Source organism: Hemisphaericaspora subhashii (assembly GCF_019202705.1).
Source record: "Hemisphaericaspora subhashii strain CBS 10753 chromosome Unknown scaffold36, whole genome shotgun sequence".
NCBI classification, from domain to species: domain Eukaryota; kingdom Fungi; phylum Ascomycota; class Pichiomycetes; order Serinales; family Debaryomycetaceae; genus Hemisphaericaspora; species Hemisphaericaspora subhashii.
This window is the reverse complement of record NW_026057380.1, coordinates 70,589-95,125: the sequence shown is the minus strand read 5'-3', so window position 1 is coordinate 95,125 and position 24,537 is coordinate 70,589. Positions and strand designations below refer to the sequence as shown.

Genomic DNA, 24,537 nt, shown 5'->3' with positions numbered 1-24,537 from the left:
ATTTTAAAAATCAAAGCCAAAAGACAACTTTCTTAAAATAGTCACACCCATCCGCCCCCCCTAAAACCAACTAATTAAACTAATTTGCTATTTAAAAGGAAGAGTAAGTGAAAACTGAGTGTGCTGATATTTCTTCAAGGGTAAGGGTATGGTGGTGGACCATCACCGCCCGCCTTTAACCAACCTAACTAAAGAATATCACCCACACAGAGTAAACTCCAAACAAACAAACAAACAAACACATACAGTTTACAAATGATGATCACGAATCCCAATAGAAGATTGTCTGATGAGAATTAGTTCCAAAGTACACATAACGAGTATAAACCTAATACCGCAAGGCTGGAAGTAACAGATTTTACGTTTTCATTTCTACTTGAACAACTTCCCAGTATTAATAATGACCGGTTTAAACAAATTGTCAATGAACATTACCCTCAATATTTCAATATTCATTCCAAAGAGAATCATAAACAATTTCAACCTATAAATTCATTGGTTTATCATGATATCTTACAAAATTATACCGATGCTAATCATCTTATAAATGGTAATTTATTCTATGTGATCAAAAATCTAAACCTTCGTCAAAGATGTCAATTATACTTTAATCAAAATCCATCAGTGGATCCCACTCATGATATACCTTTTGATAGAATGGAATTACAAGATTGGGAAGGATATAAAGAAGAAGCCATTTCTAGACTTAAACGAGAAAGAAGGGATAAGTTACAAGAAGAAAAGGGCGATGGTGTGGAGATTTCTGATGATGATATAGAAATCACAACTGAAGACATAGACAAGATTTTGGATAAATATAATGAAGCAAAACGAAGAATAGAGCTTGATGAACAATTAATTCATGATTATTTAACTCATGTTAAAGTTTTTAATCGGTGTTTTTTAAATGAAGATGATGAAACATTCTTTACTCAGCAACAAAAGCTAGTGGCTGGTGTGAGGCACCGTTCCTCTAGACGGAGGCCTTATTCCCAACCATCTAGTTCTTCTTAATCCTTCTATCTCGTTTTGTATAAGGGTTGGTTGACACAAAAATCGCCAATATATGAACCTTGTTTAGATGAAACATATACATTATTCGATTCATGTTATTCCAAGGGGTTTTTGAGAACATTTAGACAAAATGTTCAAGGGAAGGGGATAGTTTTAACAATCAAAGATTCTCATCGTGAAGTTGTTATTAGATTGATTCATTTATTAAGATATTTGAAAAATGATCTTCCAATTCAAATCATTTATCAACAAGAATCTATCTCATATGAAACAAAATATCAAATTATTCAAGCTTGTAGTTCGAGATTCGACAATTTACCAATTCAAAAAGTCACTTTTGTTAACGTGACCCCAGCAATTCATCCCGATTATGCTCATAAATTTGAATCCTTCGCTAATAAAATCTTGGCAGTCTTATTCAACACTTTTGAGGAAATTATCTTAATCGATGCTGATACTGTATTAACCCAACCTCCAAGATCATTTTTCAACTTATCGAAATATCAATCATTTGGGACATTATTCTTCCGTGATCGAACCACAGTAGAATATAGACCAAAGGATGATATTGAATTCTTTAAGAAATTAATGAATAATCAACTTGATGAAATTTTATTTAATCTCCCACAAAATACTGATTTCACATTTTCCAATCCATTCTTTGAACAAAATTTAAGTCATATAATGGAATCAGGATTAGTTTTAATTAATAGAAAGATGCATTTCGATCAAGCTTTAATTATGGCTACCATGAATTTCTTCGCACCGGTTGGATTTAGAATGTATGGAGAAAAAGAATTATTTTGGTTATCGTTAGCTATAACTGGAAATGAAAATTATCAATTCAATGAACACCCCGCGGCTGCAATTGGTGAATACACACCTGATTGGATAAGATCGAAAGATTTTGGCGATGGTAAAGAACATAAATTCTTATCGAAAGAGATTTGTGCCAATCATCCCGCCCATATTTCTGACGAAGATAATCATACTTTATTATGGTTCAATTCCGGGTTTAAATTTTGTAATCAAGAAAACGCCAATTTGGATGACGAATTCGGCCATAAGAATCGATATATGAACCTCAAAACATTAGAAGCATTCAAGACATTTATGAATAATAAAATCCGAATCAAGAGTGCAATTGTTCCACCAAAACAAAAAATACATGCTCCTAATGATATCGGAGAAGCCGATCGTTCTTGGGCCCATTTTGGACAATATTGTGGAGGATATACTTGGTGTGCATATTCTTCAATTGGTGAAGCTAAAACTAAAGAAGAACGGGGGTTGGTTATAAATTTCACTCCGGCGGAAGTTAAACATTTTGAAAAGATTGGTGATGTATGGATGGGTGAGTTTGATTATAGGAGTGGTGATGAAATAGAATCTCAGGCAAGAATATTGGTGGATTTAGATAAGGGAGATCGTGAGATGAGTGACAATGAGTATAAGGAACGGGTGGAAGTGGAGATAGCGAAAATGATTAGACGTCAACAGGAGTTACATCCACACTCCGTACCACACTCCGTACCACCCTTCGTACCACGAATCAGAATTGTTCTGTTTTCTGATATAGGACTCGTTTTAGATACTGTGTATGTATCAGTTTTAATTTATAACGACATTTGTACTTTTGGATAGTTTTAGTAGAAGAGGAGACGTAACAGTAAATCTACTCTCGTGTTTTGTTTCCCTTATAACTAGGAACATTATACCGATCTCTCATAAGTGAATCAATGCCCTGCGGAGGAGCGGTTGGTTCGGTTAGATGATTATCGGTATAAAATTTCGCAGCAAAAAATTAGCCTAGGAAGAATTGGTCTCGGAAACAACTTCCTAATTCAAGGGCCAAGCGCATTTTCTTCGAGAACGCGTAGAGATAATCAATAGAATAGCATCGATTTCGTGCTATCGTTTAGTATCAGATATTTATAATTAACAAATGTAGTCCATATCTAACCATGCTGATTCAACTTAGATTGTTCACTGTCAAGTAGAAGGGGGGACAATTAATAATTTACCGAGAGTTCTTTGTATTTAACCCCCCACCTAGAGCCAACTTGTTAGGCGCACCGCCAAGCCATGCTTTTCTCACCCTTTTTTTATCCGAGCGGGGCTATCGTGCCCGCCCAAGCAGTGTATAAAAAAAAGAAGAGAGAATCAGATCGTGTAGATCTATTTCTCCACATTGTTTTGACTTTTCATTCCAATGTCAACCGTGGGAACATTTGAACTGTAAAGACTCGATAAGTTCAATAAGTTGAGTTTTGTATTCTATGTAGATGACTGTGAATCTATGTGTTTGGTTTTGTCTCTCTATAAAAATTTATCGCGTCATATCTCTGGGATATTTCTCATTCTGTAACATCATGAGAGATCTATAAATGCTTCACGTAGATTGAAAGTAAGAGCACGAAGAATAACGCGTTTATTTCGGAAATACTAAATGTTAATCCGCGATTATTAGATTTGATTTACAGCAGATTTTTTGGGAATATTTTCTTGGTTTTCTTTTCTCTTTATTGTCTTTGTTGATTGTGGAGTTAAATAATAAAACTTTTCAAACAAATATATAGACACCACTAACTTCCCATCTTTCTTTCTCCAGAAAACCACGTCGCTTCAAGAGTAATATCCATTTAAAAATTAAAATGACCAATCTTAAACAATTGAATGCTCAATATTTGGGTTACCTTGTGAAATACCCACTTTTAACCAAAGCTATTACTGCTGGTTGTCTTGCTGGTTTGAATGAAACTATTGCTTCAATAATCACTTCTGAATTCAATGAATCCAAAGTCTGTGGAGTTAGAATTAAACATGTTTTCAGTCAAAAATTAGTGAAGATGATGTTTTATGGAGGTTTGATTTCTACTCCATTATCTCATTATATGTATCATATCATTAATAATAAGATCTTTAAAGGGAAATTAAGTAAATTGGGTAAGATTTTACAAATATTAACATCTTTATTTACTGTTACTCCAACCATTACTTGTGTTTTTGTTAGTTGGATTTCAATCATTAATAATTATAAGATTTCAGAAGGGTCATTCGATTTGTGTCAAGAAATTAAGAAGATTGGTACTGTTGTTAAGAATGGTTTGAAAGGTGGATATAAACCTACTTTAAAGACTGCATTGGGAACTTCATTCTGTTCGTTAGTTATTGCTCAGAATTTCATTGCACCTGAATTATGGGTTGTTTTCTTTAATATTGTTTATTTCTTCTTAGGAACTTATCAAAATACTAAATTAAAAACTTTACAAAAGAAGTTAAGATTACAAAAATTAAAAGAACAATCTGAAGAAGAAGAAAAGAAGCAAGAATAAATAAGATGATAACTTAGATAGATAATGTGTTATTCTATTTTAGATATTTTTTAAATGGGGCGGTTTAGAACCTCTCCCTTATTCAAGGAAATTTTGTTGGCCCTGGGGTCGTCACTAATTATGTACTATTGTTACCAGCGTATGCAAAATCTCTACCCCTACTCAAAAGAAATATGACATATAAAGTATAGATAAGACCAAACTACAGGCCACTTTGCCTAGGGTTCATTGTAGCATAGGGGAATTTAAATTTGTGTCAACAAAACTGCTGTACGAACGCAATTGCCGGGGATAAATCAACAGTAAGGGGAACTGAAAAATTAAAATAAAAATTGCTTGTCCCCATTTAATTTCCTTTCTCTCCCCCCCCACCAACTTTTTGAGCTTCGACAACTTTCAAGCTAAAATTGTCATCATACAAATGTATCGCTCATTGCTTAACAACACAACAACCAAGACACCTCAATTGTTTACTCAATTCAAAAGAACCATGATCACTGCTCAAGCTGTATTATACGAACAACATGGTGAACCAAAAGACGTTTTATTCACCCATGAATTTCAAATTGATGATAACAATTTAGCCAACAATCAAGTCTTAGTCAAAACCTTAGCCTCTCCCGTCAATCCTTCCGACATCAACCAAATCCAAGGTGTATATCCTTCCAAACCTGAGAAATCCACAGTTTGGGGTACTGAACATCCAGCTGCTCCATGTGGTAATGAAGGTTTATTTGAAGTTATCAAAGTTGGTAATGAAGTTTCTGGACTTCATGCTGGTGATTGGGTTATTCCTGCTCATGTCAATTTTGGGACTTGGAGAACTCATGCATTGGCAACTGAAGCTGATTTTGTTAAGATTCCTAATCCGGTTCAATCGGTTGAAAATGGTAAGAAACAAGGATTGAGTGTTAATCAAGCAGCTACTATTAGTGTTAATCCAATGACGGCATATCTTATGTTAACTCATTATGTGAAATTGAATCCTGAACGTGATTGGTTTATTCAAAATGGTGGGACTTCTGCTGTTGGACAATATGCGGTTCAAATGGGAAAATTATTAGGAATTAATTCCCTTTCTGTTATTAGAGATAGACCAAATCTTGAAGAAGTTGTTGCTAATTTGAAGAATTTAGGTGCAACTGAAGTTATTACTGAAGAACAAAATAATTCTCGTGAATTTGGTCCAACTATTAAAGAATGGGTTAAAAATACTGGTGGTCAAATTAAATTAGCTTTGAATTGTGTTGGTGGTAAGAGTTCAACTGGAATTGCTAGAAAATTAAATAATAATGGTTTAATGTTGACGTATGGTGGTATGTCAATGCAACCAGTTATGATTCCAACTTCATTACATATTTTTAAAAATATGACAAGTGCTGGATTTTGGGTAACTGAATTATTAAAGAATAATGCTGAATTGAAAGCAAAGACTTTGAATCAAATTGTTGAATGGTATGAAAACGGTGATTTGGTTGATGCTCCATCTATCAAAACTCATTTTGATGGAAGTAAATCCTTACATGAATTATATCAAGATGGTGTTGCCAATTCTAAACAAGGTAAACAATTAATCGCTTATGAAGAGCCATAAGTTTCAGCTTATATAAATTTCAGTTAAATATTGTATATACAGAATGTTAAATCTTTTCGAAAGATAACCATTCAGTGATCTTGTCATTGGCATCACTGTCTGTGACACCCTCTTTCCCAAATAATTTCTTATCATATGTTAAATGTATGCAGTTTATTTTGTTGAAGGCTCGTCTACTGACTGTCGCAAATGTAATCCGGTTAGCAGGGGTGTGTGCTTCGCTCTTAACTTATAACTAAGAGGGTTGCGACATTTTTTGCAGCTTTGGAAGGTGCTCAAGTTCAATTGAACATTAGCCACTAATTTGCCCACAACTAACAACATTGTGATAATTATTTATGTGAGTTACGGAGTTAATGCAAAGACTGCAGCTTTTATTTATGCATGTATTACATGCGAGTTATGCATGAAGCATATAACTGACCGGATGTGGAGGTTTGTGGTTCAAACCAAAATATGTAGTGGAAAAGGCATAAATCGATTCGTCCTACAAAAGAATCTGGTTACCCATTTTAACAATCAGAAGTATTTTTTGCTGCAAATTTCATTATTCTTTAATCAAATTGTGTTAAAATCACCTTAACTCATTGTAGGATTAATACAACCTCCTGTTTGTACCAATTATACTTTATTCATGCCGTTGAAGTGCATTCTTGCATCGACCAATATACGAACTGACAAAAACACAATTGGCACCAAAAAAGGTCATATGCATTGATTCACAGCACCTTCGAATATTTCTACAAATCTCCATCTGAGTAATCAACTGCACCTGAAAACAATCTAGTCATCAATTGATCCCCCGAATGACATGCATAATTCCGTTGGGTGGAGGCACTCACTGAGTTTGGATCCCCCTTTGTTGGAGGATCAATGGACCTCCACTTCATGCAAGAAGACCTCGTACCTCCAAAGATTTAGAATGGGGGGATCGGGGGAGTTGATGGGGTGGGAGGTGGGGGGGGATGGGGGATCCATCATCCAAGGGGGACTACGTATAAGAATTGATGTCCATTCATATTGTACTGGTTGGCAAAAGGTAGTTCTTATGAGTTTATACAGAAGAAGACACAACATAATCAATGAAACAACGTTGTGTGATATCTATTAAATTATTTGATTAGACTAGTCATTGTTCTAGATTAATTACTGATTTTACTCTACATTCTTGACTTATGAAGGTTTTTTTTTTTTGCAGCAATTTTTATGAATCGTTTTGGTGAAAATATGAACGTGAATATTATCTATCCCTTTGCTTTCTTGTTTACATTTACAATAAGCAACAGAACAACTCTTATCCCATTTTCTAAACTAAATGTTATCAATTCAACAATAATAGTTATGTCATTAATAGCATCTTAGTTTGACTCACCACGTGTATGAATTCTGATTTTATTATCTTTCGTTTTAGTTAATCAAAAAGTTTTGCAACCAAATCAAGTTTCAAATTTATAATCAGTGCTACAGTTATTAATCAATTAATTATAGTTGGTGTAGGTTCAACTCTTTGTTAAAATTTATATTTCATATACAAACATCAATTTAACTGAGCAAGAGGACTTTAGGAGCCACTCGATATTCGATTACGATGCGGGATTAAGGGAGACCGATGAACAGAATTTTGTTACTATTACATGCTCCAGGTCTACAAAGGGACACGATTGTTCTGATAGAAGATTCCTCATGTCTAAATAGCACGTTTCTTAATCTATAAAGACTCATCTCATCTCATTCATGTACTCTAAGGAGAACAAATAATAATAGAACAATAGAAATAAACGGCTGCAATAAATTCCCCATTGTTATCAGATTTTCCATATGTGAAAAAAATATTACAATTAAGATTAATTATTTTTCAGAACTGTCAAGACAAGAATTTCAAGAACTTATTATTCCATGTCAAAATTGACAACCACTAGTGGCCAATGCATATATATCTCATCTCATCTCATCTCATCATAATATAAATCAAGATGGGGAGGGGCGTGTTCTTAATGGTTTTCTATAATAATAATAATTGTATTATATTATAACTTCTTAACACAAAAGTTATCAACAGAAATCCTAATCAAGTAAATCCCCACGTGCGCTCAAAATTTTTAAATAATTTGTTATTTAATTGGTAGTCATGTGATGGAAAATTATTAAAAACTTCAACTTTCATATTTATATACTTGAACATTTACATCCTTGTCTCTATCGTTTTCTATCCAATTCAATCATCAAATCTTTAATCTTTAATTGGGAATTAAGTCCAATCAGACATCTTAATAGAACTTGTTCATACACACATACCTACTACTACCTACTCATACAAACTAAGAGTTAATTCACAACCATCATGTCATCCACACAAAAGAGAATTGCATTACCAGCAAGAGTAGAACCAAAAGTTTTCTTTGCCAATGAAAGAACATTTCTTTCTTGGTTAAATTTCACAGTTATATTAGGTTCATTGGGAGTTGGTTTATTAAATTTTGGTGATTATATTGGTAGAATATCTGCTGGATTATTTACTTTTATTGCTATGTTAACTATGATATATGCTTTAATTACTTATCATTGGAGAGCTAAGGCTATTAGAATGAGAGGATCTGGTCCTTATGATGATAGATTTGGTCCTACTATGTTATGTTTCTTCTTATTGGTTGCTGTTATTATTAACTTTATCTTAAGAATAAGGGCTTAAGAGAACCTATTGATTTCAAGTGTATTGAAATCNACTTTATCTTAAGAATAAGGGCTTAAGAGAACCTATTGATTTCAAGTGTATTGAAATCAGCTAACATTTTTATGATTACGTTTAGAATATTTACTTAATTGTTATTAAGTAAAGAAAGAGAAAAAGTATAGTTTAATAAATACGTTTAGTTTGTATAGTAAAATTGTGTTTTTAAAGATATTAGGGTGATAGTCTACAAATATAATTGTACAAATACAGTTATACGAGGCTTAAGTTCAATCTTTAATTTGTCTTTGTAGTTTAAACAATCAAATTGAAAGTAATTCAAAAAGTTATCTATCTCTATTTGATCATTACATAAGTATTGAAAGATACAGCTAGTCTATTTCTTAAATATAAATTTTTATCTTTAAGCCCAAGGCTCTTATCATTTTGACATTTATAATTTACACAACAACAACAATCATATCACTATTTTTAAATTTCTCTTAATTTAAGTGGAGAAACGAAAAAAAGAATAATTTAAATTAAACTTAACGAATTTAATTCATTATCCCATTTATTCCATATAATTACTAATACTGTATTAATAACCCCTTAGATAACTTACTTTATAAGATAATAAAACATATATAGAAACATAGAATCATAGAAATTATGTCATATACTCCATCAAATGTAATCGCACTATTCTTAACAGAATTTGATGTTAAATCCGGCTATAAATTAATTTGGACAAAATCAACCATACCATCATTTGATTTCTCGGGATTAGATTATAAAGTATTACCATCGGGTATTCATGAATATAATCAATCTACAGTATTGATAAGTCATAAGTTTGATAATCAGTTATATTATGGATTAAGTAGATTTAGACAATATATTATTGGTGATGATTCTGATGATAGAAATAATGTAAAGATGTATTCTCTTGGGTTGTTATGTGACCCGGGGAGTAGTGGAAGTGGTGGCAGTAGTGGTAGATGGAAGCCGAATGAATTTATAAATAATGGATGGGAATTTGTTGATGTTTTGGATAGGAAATTATTGAAATATATTCAAGGAATGAAATATAATGAGGTTGATATTTTTGAAAAGTTATTTGATGAGTTGACAAATAGTAATAATTTATTGAATGTTCCTGGAAGTTCTGGTATTCCAAATGTTAATAATCATTTGTTGACGAAATTACCTCAATTATTCAAGACATTAGGACCATTGGTATTTGTATTATATAAACAAAGTTTATTAAGAAGAAAGATTCTCTTCTTTAATCAACATCATATCTTTAAAGACAATCAAGATTTATTACCGGATGATGAATATGATTCATTACTTAACGTATCGGCATTTTGTTATTTAATTTCATTATTATCAATCATCCCTAAAGATATTGAAACGGTTGCAAATACGAATACTTTAACCTATTCTCAACCAATTTATAATATTGGATTACATGATTTATCAGATAATGAATTATTAACTCAACAAGCAACAATAGCAACTACAAATGATGATATATTAAAAAATCATAATATTTATGATATTGGAGTCATGATTGATGATAAAGTATCAATCTTCCCCCAACAACATTCCAACGACATTGAACAATATAAAATTCGGGCTACAACTAGAGATTATCATAAATTTAAACTCATATATCAAGATCTTCCACTCACCAATAAAAAATTCAAATTCACTAATCATACAAATATCTCAACTGATGATTTAAATTCTATAACAACTACCAATTCTTCTACTATTCGTGATTTCGGTGATCTGTTGCTAGTCAAACCCGATCATCCAATGGGTGAACCAACCTGGTGGAAAACCGATGCTATTGAACCCATATCATGGCGAGAATCAATCTGGTCGGCATTTTCATGGTTTGCAACCGCCGGTTATCAAACTGATGAATCCTTGAGTGGAACTACAACAGCAACAGCTGGTGATAAGCTCTCCCTAATTGATGAAGACCCCCGTCATACTAGTTTGGATAAAGTTGATTTACTCGATTTAATCAATATCGTGGGATATTTCCATAAATTAACTAAGAAATGGTTTTATTTAATTAATGAAATTGTATTGGAAGTATTAGAAGAACAAGTCCCTCAAGGGGAGACGATTGAAGAAAATACGTTATTAACTAGTGTAGGTATTGAATTGACATATCAAGATATTGTTGATATGGAATTAGATCCATATTCTCAACAAGATTTAGATTTTGTTAAGGAATTTGTATTGTTATATTGGGGCGCTATTGTTGATGAAGTGGAAATTGGCATTGGACTTAATAGTATTTGTTGTTAGAGTGTTTATTAAGTATTGTATATATAACATTAATGTATAAGTCATTTTATATAGAGTCGAATTACTTATCGGTTATGAGCGGGAAATATTTCCTGTTTCGGGGTTTGAGTGTAGAATTGCGAGTGGCTAGTTATGTATACTGTGCCCTCTCACTTATCTATTAATAGTAATAGTATATCTCATTATAAATTGGAAAGAGACGGGAAATGTGGAAATTGGGTTAAATATTCTTCCAGTGACAACTGCTCGTACGACAACGAAACTGCAAAGTAATTAATTCGTTAGAGATAAGTCAGGACATAGCCATTCTTCGACACGGAAGAAGTAAAATAAAATCAAACGAAGGGAAACAAAAAAATCAAAACAAAACTTGAGTTAAACTTTTCTTGGGAGAGACTAAAGGGCACTCACCCAAAAATAATAAAAAAAAAAAAAAATTAAACCACCACATGCTCAACTTAGAAAAACTTTACAACCCAACTAATTCTTAGTTAGCTATTTCTGTACTTACTTACTTTAGCTATACTACTAAGCATATCACAGCTTACCCTCCTGCTCATACCCATCAACCTCCAGGAAATAAAGGAGCTGTTATTTATACTTTACACGCCCTCAGACACAACCAGAGAGAGAAACAGAGGAATTCTAAATCAAATCACATAAATTGCTTTTCAAAAATGAAAGGACAAATCAATCGTACAATCAATCCCAAGAACGGTGGTGGAGGACATCGTCGTTCTAATTCTCGTTATAATGGAAGCCCCAATGAAGATTCTACTACCAGTACTAGTCCAACTACTGGGGGCAACAACAAAGGTAATGATAGATTATTATATTTATTATCAAAATCAACTGGTAAAAAATGTATTGCCACTATAACTGATGGATCACGTTATCAAGGTCTCTTAGTTGCCAGTGATTTATCTGCCAATGGATCAGCCCCATTATCCATTGTATTATATAAACCTCAATTGATTAGTAAACCTTTAATCAATGAAAAAAATAATCTTGATGATGATAATGAATTACCTGAAAATTTAATAATTCAAGCTAAGAATTTAATTGATCTTGAAGTCAATGATATTAATTTAAATGAACCTATTATTGATTCTGCTGCTACTGTTGCTGGTGCTGTTACTACTAATGGTAAAGAACCAGTTAAGGAAGGAGTTGTTGTCGCTCCTGTTAAGACCACTACTCCTACCCCTGCAACTAGTACTACTACTTCCCCTCCAGTTGCAAAGGCTGTAACTCCTACTCCTATTGAACAACAACCAGCCGAACCAAAGAAGGTCACATTGAAGGAAGAACCAAAGAAAGTCACCTTGAAGGAAGAACCAAAATTCAAAACGGATTCTGATATTTCTGGAAAATTCGCAATTAAAGAACGTGAATTACAAAGATGGGTTCCTGATGAAGATATTGCTCATCATCCTGCGTTAACATTAGAATCTGGTTCAACTGGTGGTGCATGGGATCAATTCAAAGTCAATGAAGAAAGATTCGGAGTTGAATCAACCTATGATGAACATTTATACACTACTAGAATTGATACTTCTGCTCCTGATTATCATGAACGGGTTGCTAGAGCTGATAGGATCGCCAGAGAAATTGAAACTCAAGCTACTTCAGATCGCCACATTTTGGAAGAAAGAGGTATTATTGTCGATGATAGTGGAATCGATGAAGAAGATAAATATTCAGGGGTTGATAGAAGAGGGGATGAATTAATGGCGGCATTAAGAAATGCTACCTTGTCTCAAGAATCTTTGACAAGTCCAACTAGGGGGGATGTCCCAAAGCTGTCCCCGGGGAAATATGTTATTCCTAGACATAGAGCTGCTCAATATCATAATGATCCTGCTATTGTTTCTAGTTCGGCAGTTAAGGCCGTTGCTTCTACTCCACCTCAACAGACTCAAGCATCACCTGCACCAGTTTCAACTTCAGTTCCTGCGCCAGCTCCTGTTAAGGAACAAGCTGTTCCAGTACCAGTTCCAACAATCCCAGCAAAACCTCAAGTTAGTCAATCGGTTCAAGCAACAGCTTCTTCAACTAGTCTTAGTTCACCAAAACCAGAAGTCAAACCCGTGGTACTTCCAAAGAAACAACCAGATTCAATTCCACCAAAACCACAAATTCCAGCTGGTCAGCATAATGAATCATTTAGATTAAATGCCCAGAGTGAGATCAATTCTTTACGTGAATTTAGTGCCAATTTCAAAATCCCTCATAAGATGCCTCAAGATTTATTACCAATATTGGCAAAAGATAAATTGAAACAAGATGAGATTTTAAAGAAACAACGTGAACAACAACAACAAAAGGCAAAGAAGGAAGCTGAAATTGCTGCAGCAGCTGCTCAAAAGAAGAAAGATTCTACTGCTTCGGTTGCTGCTAGTGCTTCTACTACCACTGTGGCTGCCGCTCCTCCTAGTATCCCGGCTACACCTGTGGTTGCTGGTACTAGTGCTGCTGCTACTCCTACCACTGGAACTTCGAAAACATTCAAATTGAATCCAAAGGCTGCGGTATTTACTCCGTCTACTAAACATGCTCAATTAACGTCGCCAAAACAACCAAAGGTTAATTATCATAGATCTCCAAGTAATGTTTCCCCAAGAATGGCACATTCAAGACCATATTCATCAAATGGCTCAATTAGTTCTCAAGGTTCGACAAAGAGACATCATCAAATCTCAGCAGCTGATTTCTTTGGAGGTGTTGATAAAATCCCCAGCAAAGAGAGTCAAGAGAAAAAGATTAATGCATTTAAGTTTGGATTTAGTTTATTTGTTACAACCAGAAACAAACATGATTTTGAAAAAGATGGTCCGGTAGTTTATTATGAACGTACTTTCCAAACTCCACCAACTTGGGATTCAACCATTGATGAAACTCATGATAAATTATTCCCAATGCTTTCACCATCTCCAACAAATACCATGAAACCAATACCTGGCATGATGATCCCAACTGCATCCCCATTCATACCAAACCCCATGATGGCAGCTGCTGCAGGTGGACCAGGTGGCGCACCAATAGCGACAGGATATCACCCTCATCATCATCAACAACATCCATCCGCCAATCCTAATAAGTTCCCCATGTCTCCTCAACAACAACAAGCCGCGGCAGCTGCTGCGGCCATGGCCATGCAATTCCAACAACAACAACAACAATTCCATGCCGCCATGTTTCAATATCAACAACAACAACAGCATCATCCACAACAGCATCAATTTGTGAGTCCGCCAGGCGCAGGACAGCCACCGATGGGGATGTATCCCGCCATGGGTGATCCTGGGGCATTTTTGCCTCCGGGAGCCGTTTCTGGTGCTGGGTTTATTCCAGGCATGCCGGTAGCGTTTGGGTCGGGTGTGAGTAGTCCTGTGAATGGAAATATTATGATGGCGGGTGCGACGCCTCCATATTCGTCTGCGAGTGGTCAGGGGGGACAAGGTGGACAAGGACAGCATGGTGGATATGGTGGTGGACATCATGGGAGACGATATGGTAGTCATTCAAAAAGAGGTGGTGGTGGAGGTGGACAACATAATTGAGAAAATAATGGAAAAGAAGCAAGGAAATAGTGACTAGGTAGAGGTATGTTTGCGGAGTGTGTAGATGAGAAGTTTGAAGTTAGTAAGTAGTGAAATTTACAAATTTTTTTGTATGTAATCAGTCTCTTGTAGATAAGCGTAGTTCGTTGAACCATTGAAGAATGGTTGGTCGGAAATCCTAGCTTGAAGTGGTAGCGCGTGTTCTGTGATTTTTTCCAGGCACATTTTTCTACGGCCACTGCTGTTTTTAATAACCGAGATACGACACACACATCAGTAAAGACATTCCTCTAATCAAAAGCAAAAATTGAAACAACATGGCAGATGCTGCTACTTTAGCTAAGATAAGTGAGCTTATCAAGTCCGAAGATGATTTGGGCAAGATCAGTTCACTTCAACAACAATTCATGAAGGAGAAAGCATCAGTTGATATCAAACTCTCCGCTGGAACTCAACGACAAATTGAATCGATTATGGATAATCTAAAACAATTGAACAACACTGCCAAGCGACTTGGGTCCATTAAATCAAACATGGCGAAAGTGAATACTTTGTATGAAGATTCTATCATTTCGGTTGAGAATTATGAATTGATAAGAAAGATGACAACTGTGAATCAATTTTTAAGTCAAGTTGCTAATTTATATGAAGATATTTCAGGATATAAAGATTATCTTGAGATCTTAGAAAAACAGATTGATTATGAATTGGGCAAAATGAAGCAAGATTTGACTTATTCTTTACCTCATATATTTGAAATTCATTATGTTTTTAATCAAGCGAGAAATTTCCAGGATTATTTGGAAGATTATTCCAAAGATTTATCGGATGATTTGCAATCGATTATATTCAAGATTGTGGCTCCAGTGAAGAAAACGATTAAGATGTATGAGGAATTATTGACCGAAGTTATAATTGGATTGACTGAGGCTGCGAAGGAGAAGAATCATGAATGTATATTTAGGTTAATTAAAGTGATTGAATATGAAGATAAAGAAGATATGAAGTTTTCATTAATGGAGAATCTTAAATTGAATTCAGCCCGAGATGTTAGAACGGTGAATTATGCACAATTTAGAAGATCAAGAAGAAATTACAAAAAGTTCTTTTATCAGAAATTGGAAGCATCGTTTGAAGAAACGTTTGAAGCATGTGTTGAACATTATCAAGATGATAAGATGTTGGTATATGACCATTTGGATTGGTTGGAAGATGAATTGTCCTATGTTTATAATGATTTAGAACAGCTTTTCCCTCCCAATTGGAAGATTAGTTCATTTATTCTGGGAGTTTATTATAACCTATTACATAAATTCACATTAGGAATTATTAATAGCGATCCTACTGCTGAGGATTTATTAAGGATTTTATCCTATGATTCCCATTATACTAAATTCTTAGCATCATTACCTCCACCACCATCTGAACAAAAGGCAAAGACACCAATTGAAAAATCGATCATGGGAGAAGAATTAAAGAACGTCGTGTTGGAAGATTATATGAAGATGATTATGGCCAAGATGAACGAATGGAATGAAAATTTAATGAAACAAGAGACTGAATCATTTAAACAAAGAACAGTCTCACCTGATATTTATCCATATCGTCAAATTATCGAAGATGAAGATGCCAATAATCAACTCATAACCTATCAAATAGAAACCGATGTCTATGTCTTGCCTGATTTCAAGACCCCATTGACTTTACTTAAGGAACAGGCTGAAGTAGCTGCTGGATCGGGATATTCCAAGATTATGGTTGGTGTTATTGAAAACTGGGCAAAATGTTATACTCAACGTACGGCAAATTTTCTGAAATTGGTAGATGATGAAATAGCGAGATATTTGTCGATTAATAGTAATGAGAAGTTTTTACTTAAAGAAAGTAAGACCTCTCGATTGTTTAGAAAGAAAAATACGCCTGAAGTTCTTGATGTTGAGAATATGACGCCTGAAGAACTTGATGAGGTTTCGAGACCGGGGTTGCTTGAATATTTGACAGCTTTGGGGAATACTTATGAACTTAATACAAGTCGACTTGTGGAAAAGTTTTTGCCCATGTATAAAGAAAAGGTACATACTAATTATCAGGTTCGTCTCACGCAAGCTTTTGATGATTTACTTGGTCCAGCCACGGACTTAAATATTCAAATTGTGGTTACTATTGTTGGCATTATCATGAACGATTTGTATCCTGCTTTATCACAACTTTTCACTAAGAAATGGTATGAAGGGTCCACCCAGACTTCTGATGAAACAGAAATGTCCCATTTAATCGTGGAGACAATTGCTGAGTACATGGAAGAGCTTAGAGGGTATTCGACTTATGATATGTATCTGATTACATTTGCTGTGTTATTGGATTCATTTATTACTAATTATTTACGGATTGGATATGAGAATATTCTTCATGGTGATGCTAAAAAAATCGATCCAAACGCGACAAAGAAATATAAATCATTCACAGAAGCCATTGGACGTGATGTCACGGCCTTTTACAAGGGTCTAGAACACTTGTTTACCCGAAAGGATCAAGCATATCTTGCAAACACATTAAGAGCACTTGAATATCTTGGTGATTTGGGTACTTGCGAGAATCCAATGAAGATAATTCCCGAAATCTGGGAGCATGAAATTTTGAGTATATTCCCTAATTGTTCAGTTGAATATGTGAGGGGAGTATGTTTGTGTAGGAAGGATATGGATAAGGCACAGGTGAATGAGTTGATTGGGGTTTTGGAACAGATCAAAAAGGAATATCATGCAAGTGTTCCTCCCCCAGACACATCGAATACATTCTTGAATGACTTTGGGTTTAAGATTTAGATATGGATTATAGAATTGTATAACTTTTATGTATCGTTTTTAATTATTCGCTATCTGAAGATGACGAGTATCCCAAATTAATTTCGTTCTTGGGTTGTAGTATTGGTTTTCTCTTTATTGATATAGCTGACGGTATGACAGGACGCTTTCTTAAATGTACTTTCTTGCTGGGCGGCGGGATGCCTTGTAGAGCCTCCTTTTCTACTTCCTCGGATTGTTCAGGTGCTGGTCGCTTTTTGTTTTCAAATGCTAATTTCGCCAATTCTGCGTCATCTAGTTCAGCTTTCAATTGATTCTCACGTTGCAATTCAAGCTCACGTTCTACTTTTTCTTTGGCCAATTCTGCCACTTTATCCGACCCCCCTTTTGATTCCACGTCATCTAATCGATTCTGTAGTTCTTCCAAATGTTCATTTATCTCCTGTTGCTTCTGTTGTTCCTTCAACCTCTTTTCCAAATTCTCCATCACATCGCCATCCCCGGCATTCAATGCCTCTCGTTCAGACCAGAACGGATTCCGTTTCCTCTTTTCTTTCAATAATTGAAATTTCTTATTCTCTTCTTCTTCTCTTTCCAATCTCTTCAACAATTCGTCCTCAGTTTCGACAACTTTGGCATCAGAAGTCACTTTTCGTGTTGGTTCATAGTTTCGTACTGCACCTTGTTCAGGCACATATCCGGAAGTTTGAGGATTGGTTCGAAATGTGATTGTATTATTACATCCAGGACAAGTAATGTAGAATCGAATGATTTTTATATTAAGATATCGTTCATTGGTTGTTTCTTTTCTTGCATTGAAGGAACGTCGTTCAGCGATGTATTCGTTACAATTTGTGCATCGCATGGAATAAGGTGCCATCATTCTGATCTTGATGGTTTGATTGGCGGTTTTCTTTTTCTGTTTGGGGAGTTTGGAAGGGTCATAGTCGGGTGGATAGTATTTGTTTATAGCCTTTCTCTCTGACATAATGATTTATGGGGGAGGCAGAGCGTGTTGTTGTGATGATAGATCGCTAGCGAGATGGCGCAAAATTAAATATTTCTCGTACCGGAAAAACGTCGCGCCAGATCGATTGAGTTTACAACGGGATGACTTGCCAGCCCCGTTTCAGTACAACAGACGTACAGGGTAATGATTTAGAGAACAGATAATACTACAGGTTAATGGTTTATAACATCAAATTTTCCTTGATAATATACAGAATAAGGTTGGGGGGGTCTTTATTAAATAAGTAGTAAAGATTGTGTGAAAAGAAGAACCTGAAAATAAAAGGAATCCAAAACGAAAATATTTATATTATTATGTTTCTTATTTATATTAATGCATTTTAAATCTCTTTCCTCATCAAGTTTAATCTTGTTGTCTTCTAGCAGCCTTCTTGGCAGCCTTTCTTTGAGTACCAAAGATCTTCTTGTCTCTGTTCTTCTTTTGTTTTCTTTGTTGTCTAGAGGCCTTTTCAACCTTTTCAGCTAAACCGTATCTGACCAATCTGTAAGCTGGTTCGAATTTCTTAGCATCGGCAACGGATTGGTAGATTAAACCGAAACCGGTAGATTTACCACCACCAAATTGAGTTCTGAAACCGAAAACGGAAACAGCATCCTTTTCAGCCTTGTAGATTTCAGCTAATTTGTCTCTTAATTCATCCTTGGAGACGTTAGCTCTGTTTGGGTGTAAGACATCAATGACGAATTGTCTTCTGGCTAATAATGGGTTGGAGATAACCTTTCTAGTTCTGATGGTAACGGCGTCACTCTATATTAGAAATGTTAGTAATTCGTTCATTTGTTTATGTATCCTACTACTCGGAGGGAAGGTGTTTAGTTGATGATCTATCCCATTTGCATTTGAATAATATAATATCATCTGACTTGATGACTAGTTACGTCTTTCTTGCTTGCAGGTCCTTGGTACAAATTCTTTTTATATATAGTTGTGTCATTCTCTGGTTTACAACTACCATGGACATTCGGTAGTCATTTCGTATTCCTCTGCACTATAGTTGACCCTTGTGTATAAATTGTTGAAAAATTTTCACATAGTTTGCTGCTGATATTCGAGTATAAATTTTCAGATCTTGAAAGTCTTGTGGTTATTTCGTGTGGTAGTAAGCATATGCTATCTATATGTCTCTCCTTCTCCTCTCTTCAGATGTAGTGATTTGCAGTATGTTCATAGGTTTATTACATACCATATTGATGATATTATTCCTATAGTATTATTACAATTCAAATAGATGGAATAAAATTTTCTATCACTGAATTTTTTTTCTGTTAGATTGAAATTGGTAGACCAAAATTCCCACTGTAAGTTTTTGGTGAGTGAAAGAAGGAAAAAAAGTTAACTATGTGACTGCATATAGTTCTCTAATGAGGTACAAAATAGAGGTTGTCTTTACTATTGAATTTTTTTGTTAGGCACTACTAAAGTGAGCATAGTAGTAATTATTAATCCTGCAGATAACAATGAGATTTTTTTTTCAGAAAAAAAGCAGTCACAACTTCACGTGATCAGATAAAAATGATTCTCTTCAAGAAAAAATGCAAGCTTCAGGACGGGACGCTACCAAATCTACAAAGTTTGTAGACCCAGTTTTACTTGCTGCTGATGTCTCGATATCTCGCGATGAGAACACTGATCCCAAGGCTTTCTACATCGAATTTTCTCGTTATTTTCTGTTCGAGTTCAGATAATCTTAAGTGCTTGTCAATGTAGAGTTTTACTAGAGATTCATTTGTAGCTTTAAGAGAGCATAGACTCTTACGAACCAAAGAGATAATTAGATCTCAATTGGTATTCATTTCAGGGCCCTTGCAGCACAATGAATTCTTACAAAGTATCTATTTATTAGTTTGAATTATATTTTATTAAGGTATTAACAACAAACTCGCTCCAATCAATTAAATCAACAGCCAAACTACATCTCTCATCTACACACAATCTCTCACTCTCCTTACTTCTTATATCTCAAAACGAGATAACTGGCAGCTCTGTAAAAGAAAATAATGGCAATCAAAACGCCAACCCAAAGCCCCTTGTCATATTTCCCATATCCAAGTGCTTGCAAAACAGCTTTACCATCGATTTGACATTGGCCCTCTAATGGAGAACTATACATACAGTGGCAATTGGAATCACAATCAAAGTTTCTGTCATTAAACTCGTTAAACATCATTCCTTGGAACACATATCTTTGATAATCAATCCAATAGAAGGTGTAATACCAGAAAACATTCAAGATGTTTGCAGACACCAAGAACCCACCAACTGCCATCCATAAACCATTAGCAAACGCAACTAATGCCAATGAAATGACGAAATTAGGGAAGACCGACACAAAGAAAATAGTCATGGATTCGGCCGCAACAAGATCAAGGAATAACCACATCAAGTAATAGAAAAACCCAATAGCTCTTTGATTAAAGTTTGCCATGAAGAATGTAATAATACTGAATATGAGTGCAATGAGGAATAAGAACGGAAGCCCGACTAGGAAGTTGGAAAGACAAAATGATAAGGGACCATATAACCCGTTCAATCTTTCCTTCTTAAAACTGGAGTAATCTTCAAGATAAGATGGGATATAAGCAACTGACATAAATGACATGAATGCACCTGAGAAGAAGATAGCATTGATGAATGGTTGAATATTCTCTTGACCAGCACCTAATCTAAGCCAAACTGTACCCATTAAAATGGCCAAACCTAAATACATGACCAATCTGACATAATATGTCAAAACATCTCTTCTGGCTTTGGTAAGCACTCTGTGGAGAAGAATGAATGTGTTTCTTATTTCTTTCTTTACGTCGACTTTTTCGAGTTCGATTGGTTGGTTTGAGTCATAATCAGAATTGTCGTCGTCTTTTTCCCATTCGTGACATGTAACACATTCTTCCCATTTCGTACGAAGGTCATCCAAGATTTTGAATTTTTCTTCTTTTGGAGCATCACCAGTGAAATCAGTATTAATCAAATCTAAAACATGTTCTGAAGGATTGACGTATGGTGGAATAGGATATCCGGCCTTATCGAAGTATTTGACAACATTATCAACTTTACCGTGATAGATTGTCTTACCTTTAGATAAGAAATGCACTTTGTCAAACAATTCAAAAGTATGGGTAGAAGGTTGATGGATTGAACAAATAACAATCATGTTTTCTTCAGTAGCAAGCTTCTTAATGGTCGTTATAACTTCTCTGGAAGCAACAGAATCTAAACCAGAAGTAGGTTCATCCAAGAACAATATTGAAGGAGTAGTAATGATTTGGGAAGCTATACTTACTCTTCTCTTTTGACCACCAGAGATCCCTTTTTGAATCGGACTACCGATCTTAACATCTCTTTGCTCTTCCAACCCCAATACAGCAATAGTCTTGTCAACTAAATGTTTTCTATAATTAGAGTCGATACCAGCGAATTTAGCAGCAAAATCAACAGTTTCCTTAACTGTCAATGAACCGATCAATGAATCTTCTTGTTCAACATAACTTGACAATTGTTTAATTTTACTTAAAGTTGCATGTTCTTTATTAACCAAGATTTCTCCAGTTTGGGTCATATTACCTGAAATAGAACGATGAGCTAATATGTTTAATAATGTGGATTTACCAGAACCTGAAGGACCCATAAGTGCCAATAATTCTCCAGCATTTACGGTTCCGCTAACATCATCGATAAGGAGTTGTTTTTCACCTGTATTTAATTGTAATTTGATGTTTGACCAAGTAAGGACGTCTACTCTGCTTGTCATGATGTTTATATATGATGTTTATAATTTGCAGCCAATTTTTTTAGTAAATGGATAAACAATAGAACTGTGGCTCTTATGGAAAAAGATAAACGAAATAATTCGTGATCAGCTGCTGTATCGTCCTTTTAAACGAAAACGGAAAAACGGAGAATTTAATCTTTAGTTTTGTGTATTTTTTTAAATTGTTGCAAAGGCCGCGCCAACCATTTTTTTAACTCATTCTACGTCAAAATCAACGGGGTCTGCCCGATATAAGGGTAAATTTTCGGTCGAAAATGGGCGAAGTCGGGCGAAAATGGGCGTATCGGGGCAAACATTTATTGATATTAATAATCAAACACATACAAAATTAGCACACTTAAGTTACTTGGCACTATTTCTAGTGGGTATGGATGACGAATCAACTGATCTATACCACGTTGGATAGATACCGCCATCACATGTAATCTTCGAGAAGGTTCTAATTGTAATTCTTCACACGAAATTTCACCTGAGTTTTTGCAAGAGGAGGGAAATAGCCAAGGTTTACATTTCCAATCAAGAAGGTTGGTGAGGAGTTTAGTATGCCTCTATTTGTCATGTAGATAAATCTACTTGTACTTTTATCAGCTCAAGGGTTCCCGTTTGTGAACGCAATGTTACTAACCACTCGCGTTCTGCTGATTTTTCAATCGCCTCATTTCTCGTTTGAACAGAGGCAAAAATCGGTATCTTTGACGATTCCAGAAAAGAACTGGATTGTGACTAAAAAAGGTTTTCAGTCATGACAATGCTTCAGCTGGTTGGATTGATTGTTTTTTAAAAAATCCTCGGGTCAAAATCGTTCAGTATGTTAGCGATTGATCGTATCTACATTCAGTTTGAGATCAAAATCGCAGAAAGAATTTGTAATCCCAAACTGTCAAGGTGCTCTTGGGGCCCAAGATCGATTATCTCTAGTTGTAGATCATAGTAGATGTGGTTGCTTCGTAATCAGCTTCGCTTGCTTTTGATGCTTAAAATATTTTTTTAGTTGTTCGGTTTTGTGTAATCTTTTGCAACAATTCTTAAAGTGAACCAAAAGAGTGCTAAAAAAAAATGTTCTTCAGATTGCTTGCATCTCCTGGACAAGTTTTGTGTAGGTGGACACAGAGGAATAGCAGCTAGAGAAACTAAAGTAAAATGTGTTCAAGCCTAACAAGTTCACCACCAAATATCAGCTTGCAAAGTTGCACAAGGATGTTCCAGGTAAAGCTAAATCCAACTCGCATTATGCTAGTCCTGAGTAACCGACTTATTAGTGAAGATTCCACTACTACAGTATGTTTTCAGAGCTATGTTTTGCTTCTGCTTTCTTCCGTTTCTAGCAAGCGCCTTATAATACTGACTACGATTGTTTGGGGAATGGGCTGTATATTCTAACGTGGGACACGTTATCTGGGGTTTCTTGTCAGCAAGCTTGCTCAGGGAGGTTCCTGCCTGCAGTCCATGAGATGAGTATAATCTAAGGTATTAATCGCCAGATTTTAAAACTTTACACCTATACTCTGAACTTCTGGGGTTAGGTTAACGGTGGGATTAATTCGAGAAGGAATGTGAGACTAGATTGAAGTGGGTTGCTGTGTATATCTCAACTTTCGTTTGGTTATGGTATTATGGCTTATGTGATTGTCCTGCGATAAATTTTGAAATTTTCCAAAGGAAATTCTCAAATTTTGAGATCGTTCCAAATTGAATGGGTGGTTTGGTCAGGCTACTTCATCAAACTTGCCGTGGATAATTTTAAAAAATAATAAACCACTCGATCCATACACTTGGCGAAATTTAATGGCCCGAGGAAAACTCATCTTGAGGAAAATTCGTAACCGTTGAATCAAGGCATTGGCAGGCATTCAATCACCCGGGTAACAAATAAAGTTTGCTTTCTTTATCGGAGGGTATGTATTGTCTTGCCTCCTATCAGACATTTTAAAATGCATCCAAATAGTCATTGTTGCGGTTTTCCAAACCGACAAGCACTAAATTAAATTAATCTGGAACAGAATCATTTTGTGAAGGTGCCCCTTTTCACCTCATTACTCAGTGATATACCGGTCCTTTGGTAACCGTTGGTGGTAAACCAACCAAACTTGCTTTTCTCTGATTTTGTGACCATTCGGAATCATCTTCCTATGGCGAGTCAGTTGCATCAAAACAATATCACAAGTGAATAAAATCGTTTTGTGTGGGATTATGTGGGATCTATTTGTAATATTGTGTCCAAGGAAGTTCATTCCCTCGGGAATGTAATTGCTAACTAAAGATACACAAATACTCTTAAAGGAAGAATCTACCCCGAAAGAGCCCAGGCATTCCTCTAAACCTCAGAAGTTTTCCTACGAAATCAAGGAAATTTCCTTGTGCCGAGAAGATAACAGTTGACGGGTCAACCGCCTCATCGAATAACCGTTAGCCGTCAAACTTGAAATATTATT

The 24,537-nt window shown here is 35.2% G+C and overlaps 10 protein-coding genes across 10 annotated transcripts; 7 read left to right on the top strand and 3 right to left on the bottom strand. All coding sequences in view use genetic code 12, as the record gives it.

The window, feature by feature from the left end:
* Positions 1 to 255: 255 nt before the first annotated feature.
* On the top strand, positions 256 to 2,658 carry MNN14 (Mnn14p; the record flags this gene model as incomplete). The annotated part of the gene is made up of 3 exons (XM_049408955.1): positions 256 to 284; positions 342 to 955; positions 1,166 to 2,658. 3 exons carry the CDS (start codon positions 256 to 258, stop codon positions 2,656 to 2,658), a joined length of 2,136 nt encoding a protein of 711 aa, XP_049261807.1.
* Positions 2,659 to 3,668: 1,010 nt separating this feature from the next.
* On the top strand, positions 3,669 to 4,349 carry J8A68_004942 (uncharacterized protein; the record flags this gene model as incomplete). Its single annotated transcript, XM_049408954.1, has 1 exon — positions 3,669 to 4,349. The coding sequence occupies one exon, from the start codon at positions 3,669 to 3,671 to the stop codon at positions 4,347 to 4,349; it is 681 nt and encodes a 226-aa protein (XP_049261806.1).
* Positions 4,350 to 4,770: 421 nt separating this feature from the next.
* ETR1 (Etr1p) lies at positions 4,771 to 5,943 on the top strand (the record flags this gene model as incomplete). Its single annotated transcript, XM_049408952.1, has 1 exon — positions 4,771 to 5,943. The coding sequence occupies one exon, from the start codon at positions 4,771 to 4,773 to the stop codon at positions 5,941 to 5,943; it is 1,173 nt and encodes a 390-aa protein (XP_049261805.1).
* Positions 5,944 to 8,284: 2,341 nt separating this feature from the next.
* Positions 8,285 to 8,632, top strand: J8A68_004940 (uncharacterized protein; the record flags this gene model as incomplete). Its single annotated transcript, XM_049408951.1, has 1 exon — positions 8,285 to 8,632. One exon carries the CDS (start codon positions 8,285 to 8,287, stop codon positions 8,630 to 8,632), a length of 348 nt encoding a protein of 115 aa, XP_049261804.1.
* Positions 8,633 to 9,283: 651 nt separating this feature from the next.
* Positions 9,284 to 10,939, top strand: J8A68_004939 (uncharacterized protein; the record flags this gene model as incomplete). Its single annotated transcript, XM_049408950.1, has 1 exon — positions 9,284 to 10,939. The coding sequence occupies one exon, from the start codon at positions 9,284 to 9,286 to the stop codon at positions 10,937 to 10,939; it is 1,656 nt and encodes a 551-aa protein (XP_049261803.1).
* A 677-nt stretch (positions 10,940 to 11,616) lies between these two features.
* Positions 11,617 to 14,502, top strand: J8A68_004938 (uncharacterized protein; the record flags this gene model as incomplete). Its single annotated transcript, XM_049408949.1, has 1 exon — positions 11,617 to 14,502. One exon carries the CDS (start codon positions 11,617 to 11,619, stop codon positions 14,500 to 14,502), a length of 2,886 nt encoding a protein of 961 aa, XP_049261802.1.
* Positions 14,503 to 14,819: 317 nt separating this feature from the next.
* Positions 14,820 to 17,327, top strand: SEC6 (SNARE-binding exocyst subunit; the record flags this gene model as incomplete). Its single annotated transcript, XM_049408948.1, has 1 exon — positions 14,820 to 17,327. The coding sequence occupies one exon, from the start codon at positions 14,820 to 14,822 to the stop codon at positions 17,325 to 17,327; it is 2,508 nt and encodes an 835-aa protein (XP_049261801.1).
* Positions 17,328 to 17,370: 43 nt separating this feature from the next.
* On the bottom strand, positions 17,371 to 18,294 carry J8A68_004936 (mRNA splicing protein; the record flags this gene model as incomplete). The annotated part of the gene is made up of 1 exon (XM_049408947.1): positions 17,371 to 18,294. The coding sequence occupies one exon, from the start codon at positions 18,292 to 18,294 to the stop codon at positions 17,371 to 17,373; it is 924 nt and encodes a 307-aa protein (XP_049261800.1).
* A 384-nt stretch (positions 18,295 to 18,678) lies between these two features.
* Positions 18,679 to 19,522, bottom strand: RPS24 (40S ribosomal protein eS24; the record flags this gene model as incomplete). The annotated part of the gene is made up of 2 exons (XM_049408946.1): positions 18,679 to 19,083; positions 19,520 to 19,522. The coding sequence occupies 2 exons, from the start codon at positions 19,520 to 19,522 to the stop codon at positions 18,679 to 18,681; spliced, it is 408 nt and encodes a 135-aa protein (XP_049261799.1).
* Positions 19,523 to 20,281: 759 nt separating this feature from the next.
* J8A68_004934 (uncharacterized protein) lies at positions 20,282 to 22,084 on the bottom strand (the record flags this gene model as incomplete). The annotated part of the gene is made up of 1 exon (XM_049408945.1): positions 20,282 to 22,084. The coding sequence occupies one exon, from the start codon at positions 22,082 to 22,084 to the stop codon at positions 20,282 to 20,284; it is 1,803 nt and encodes a 600-aa protein (XP_049261798.1).
* Positions 22,085 to 24,537: the final 2,453 nt, after the last annotated feature.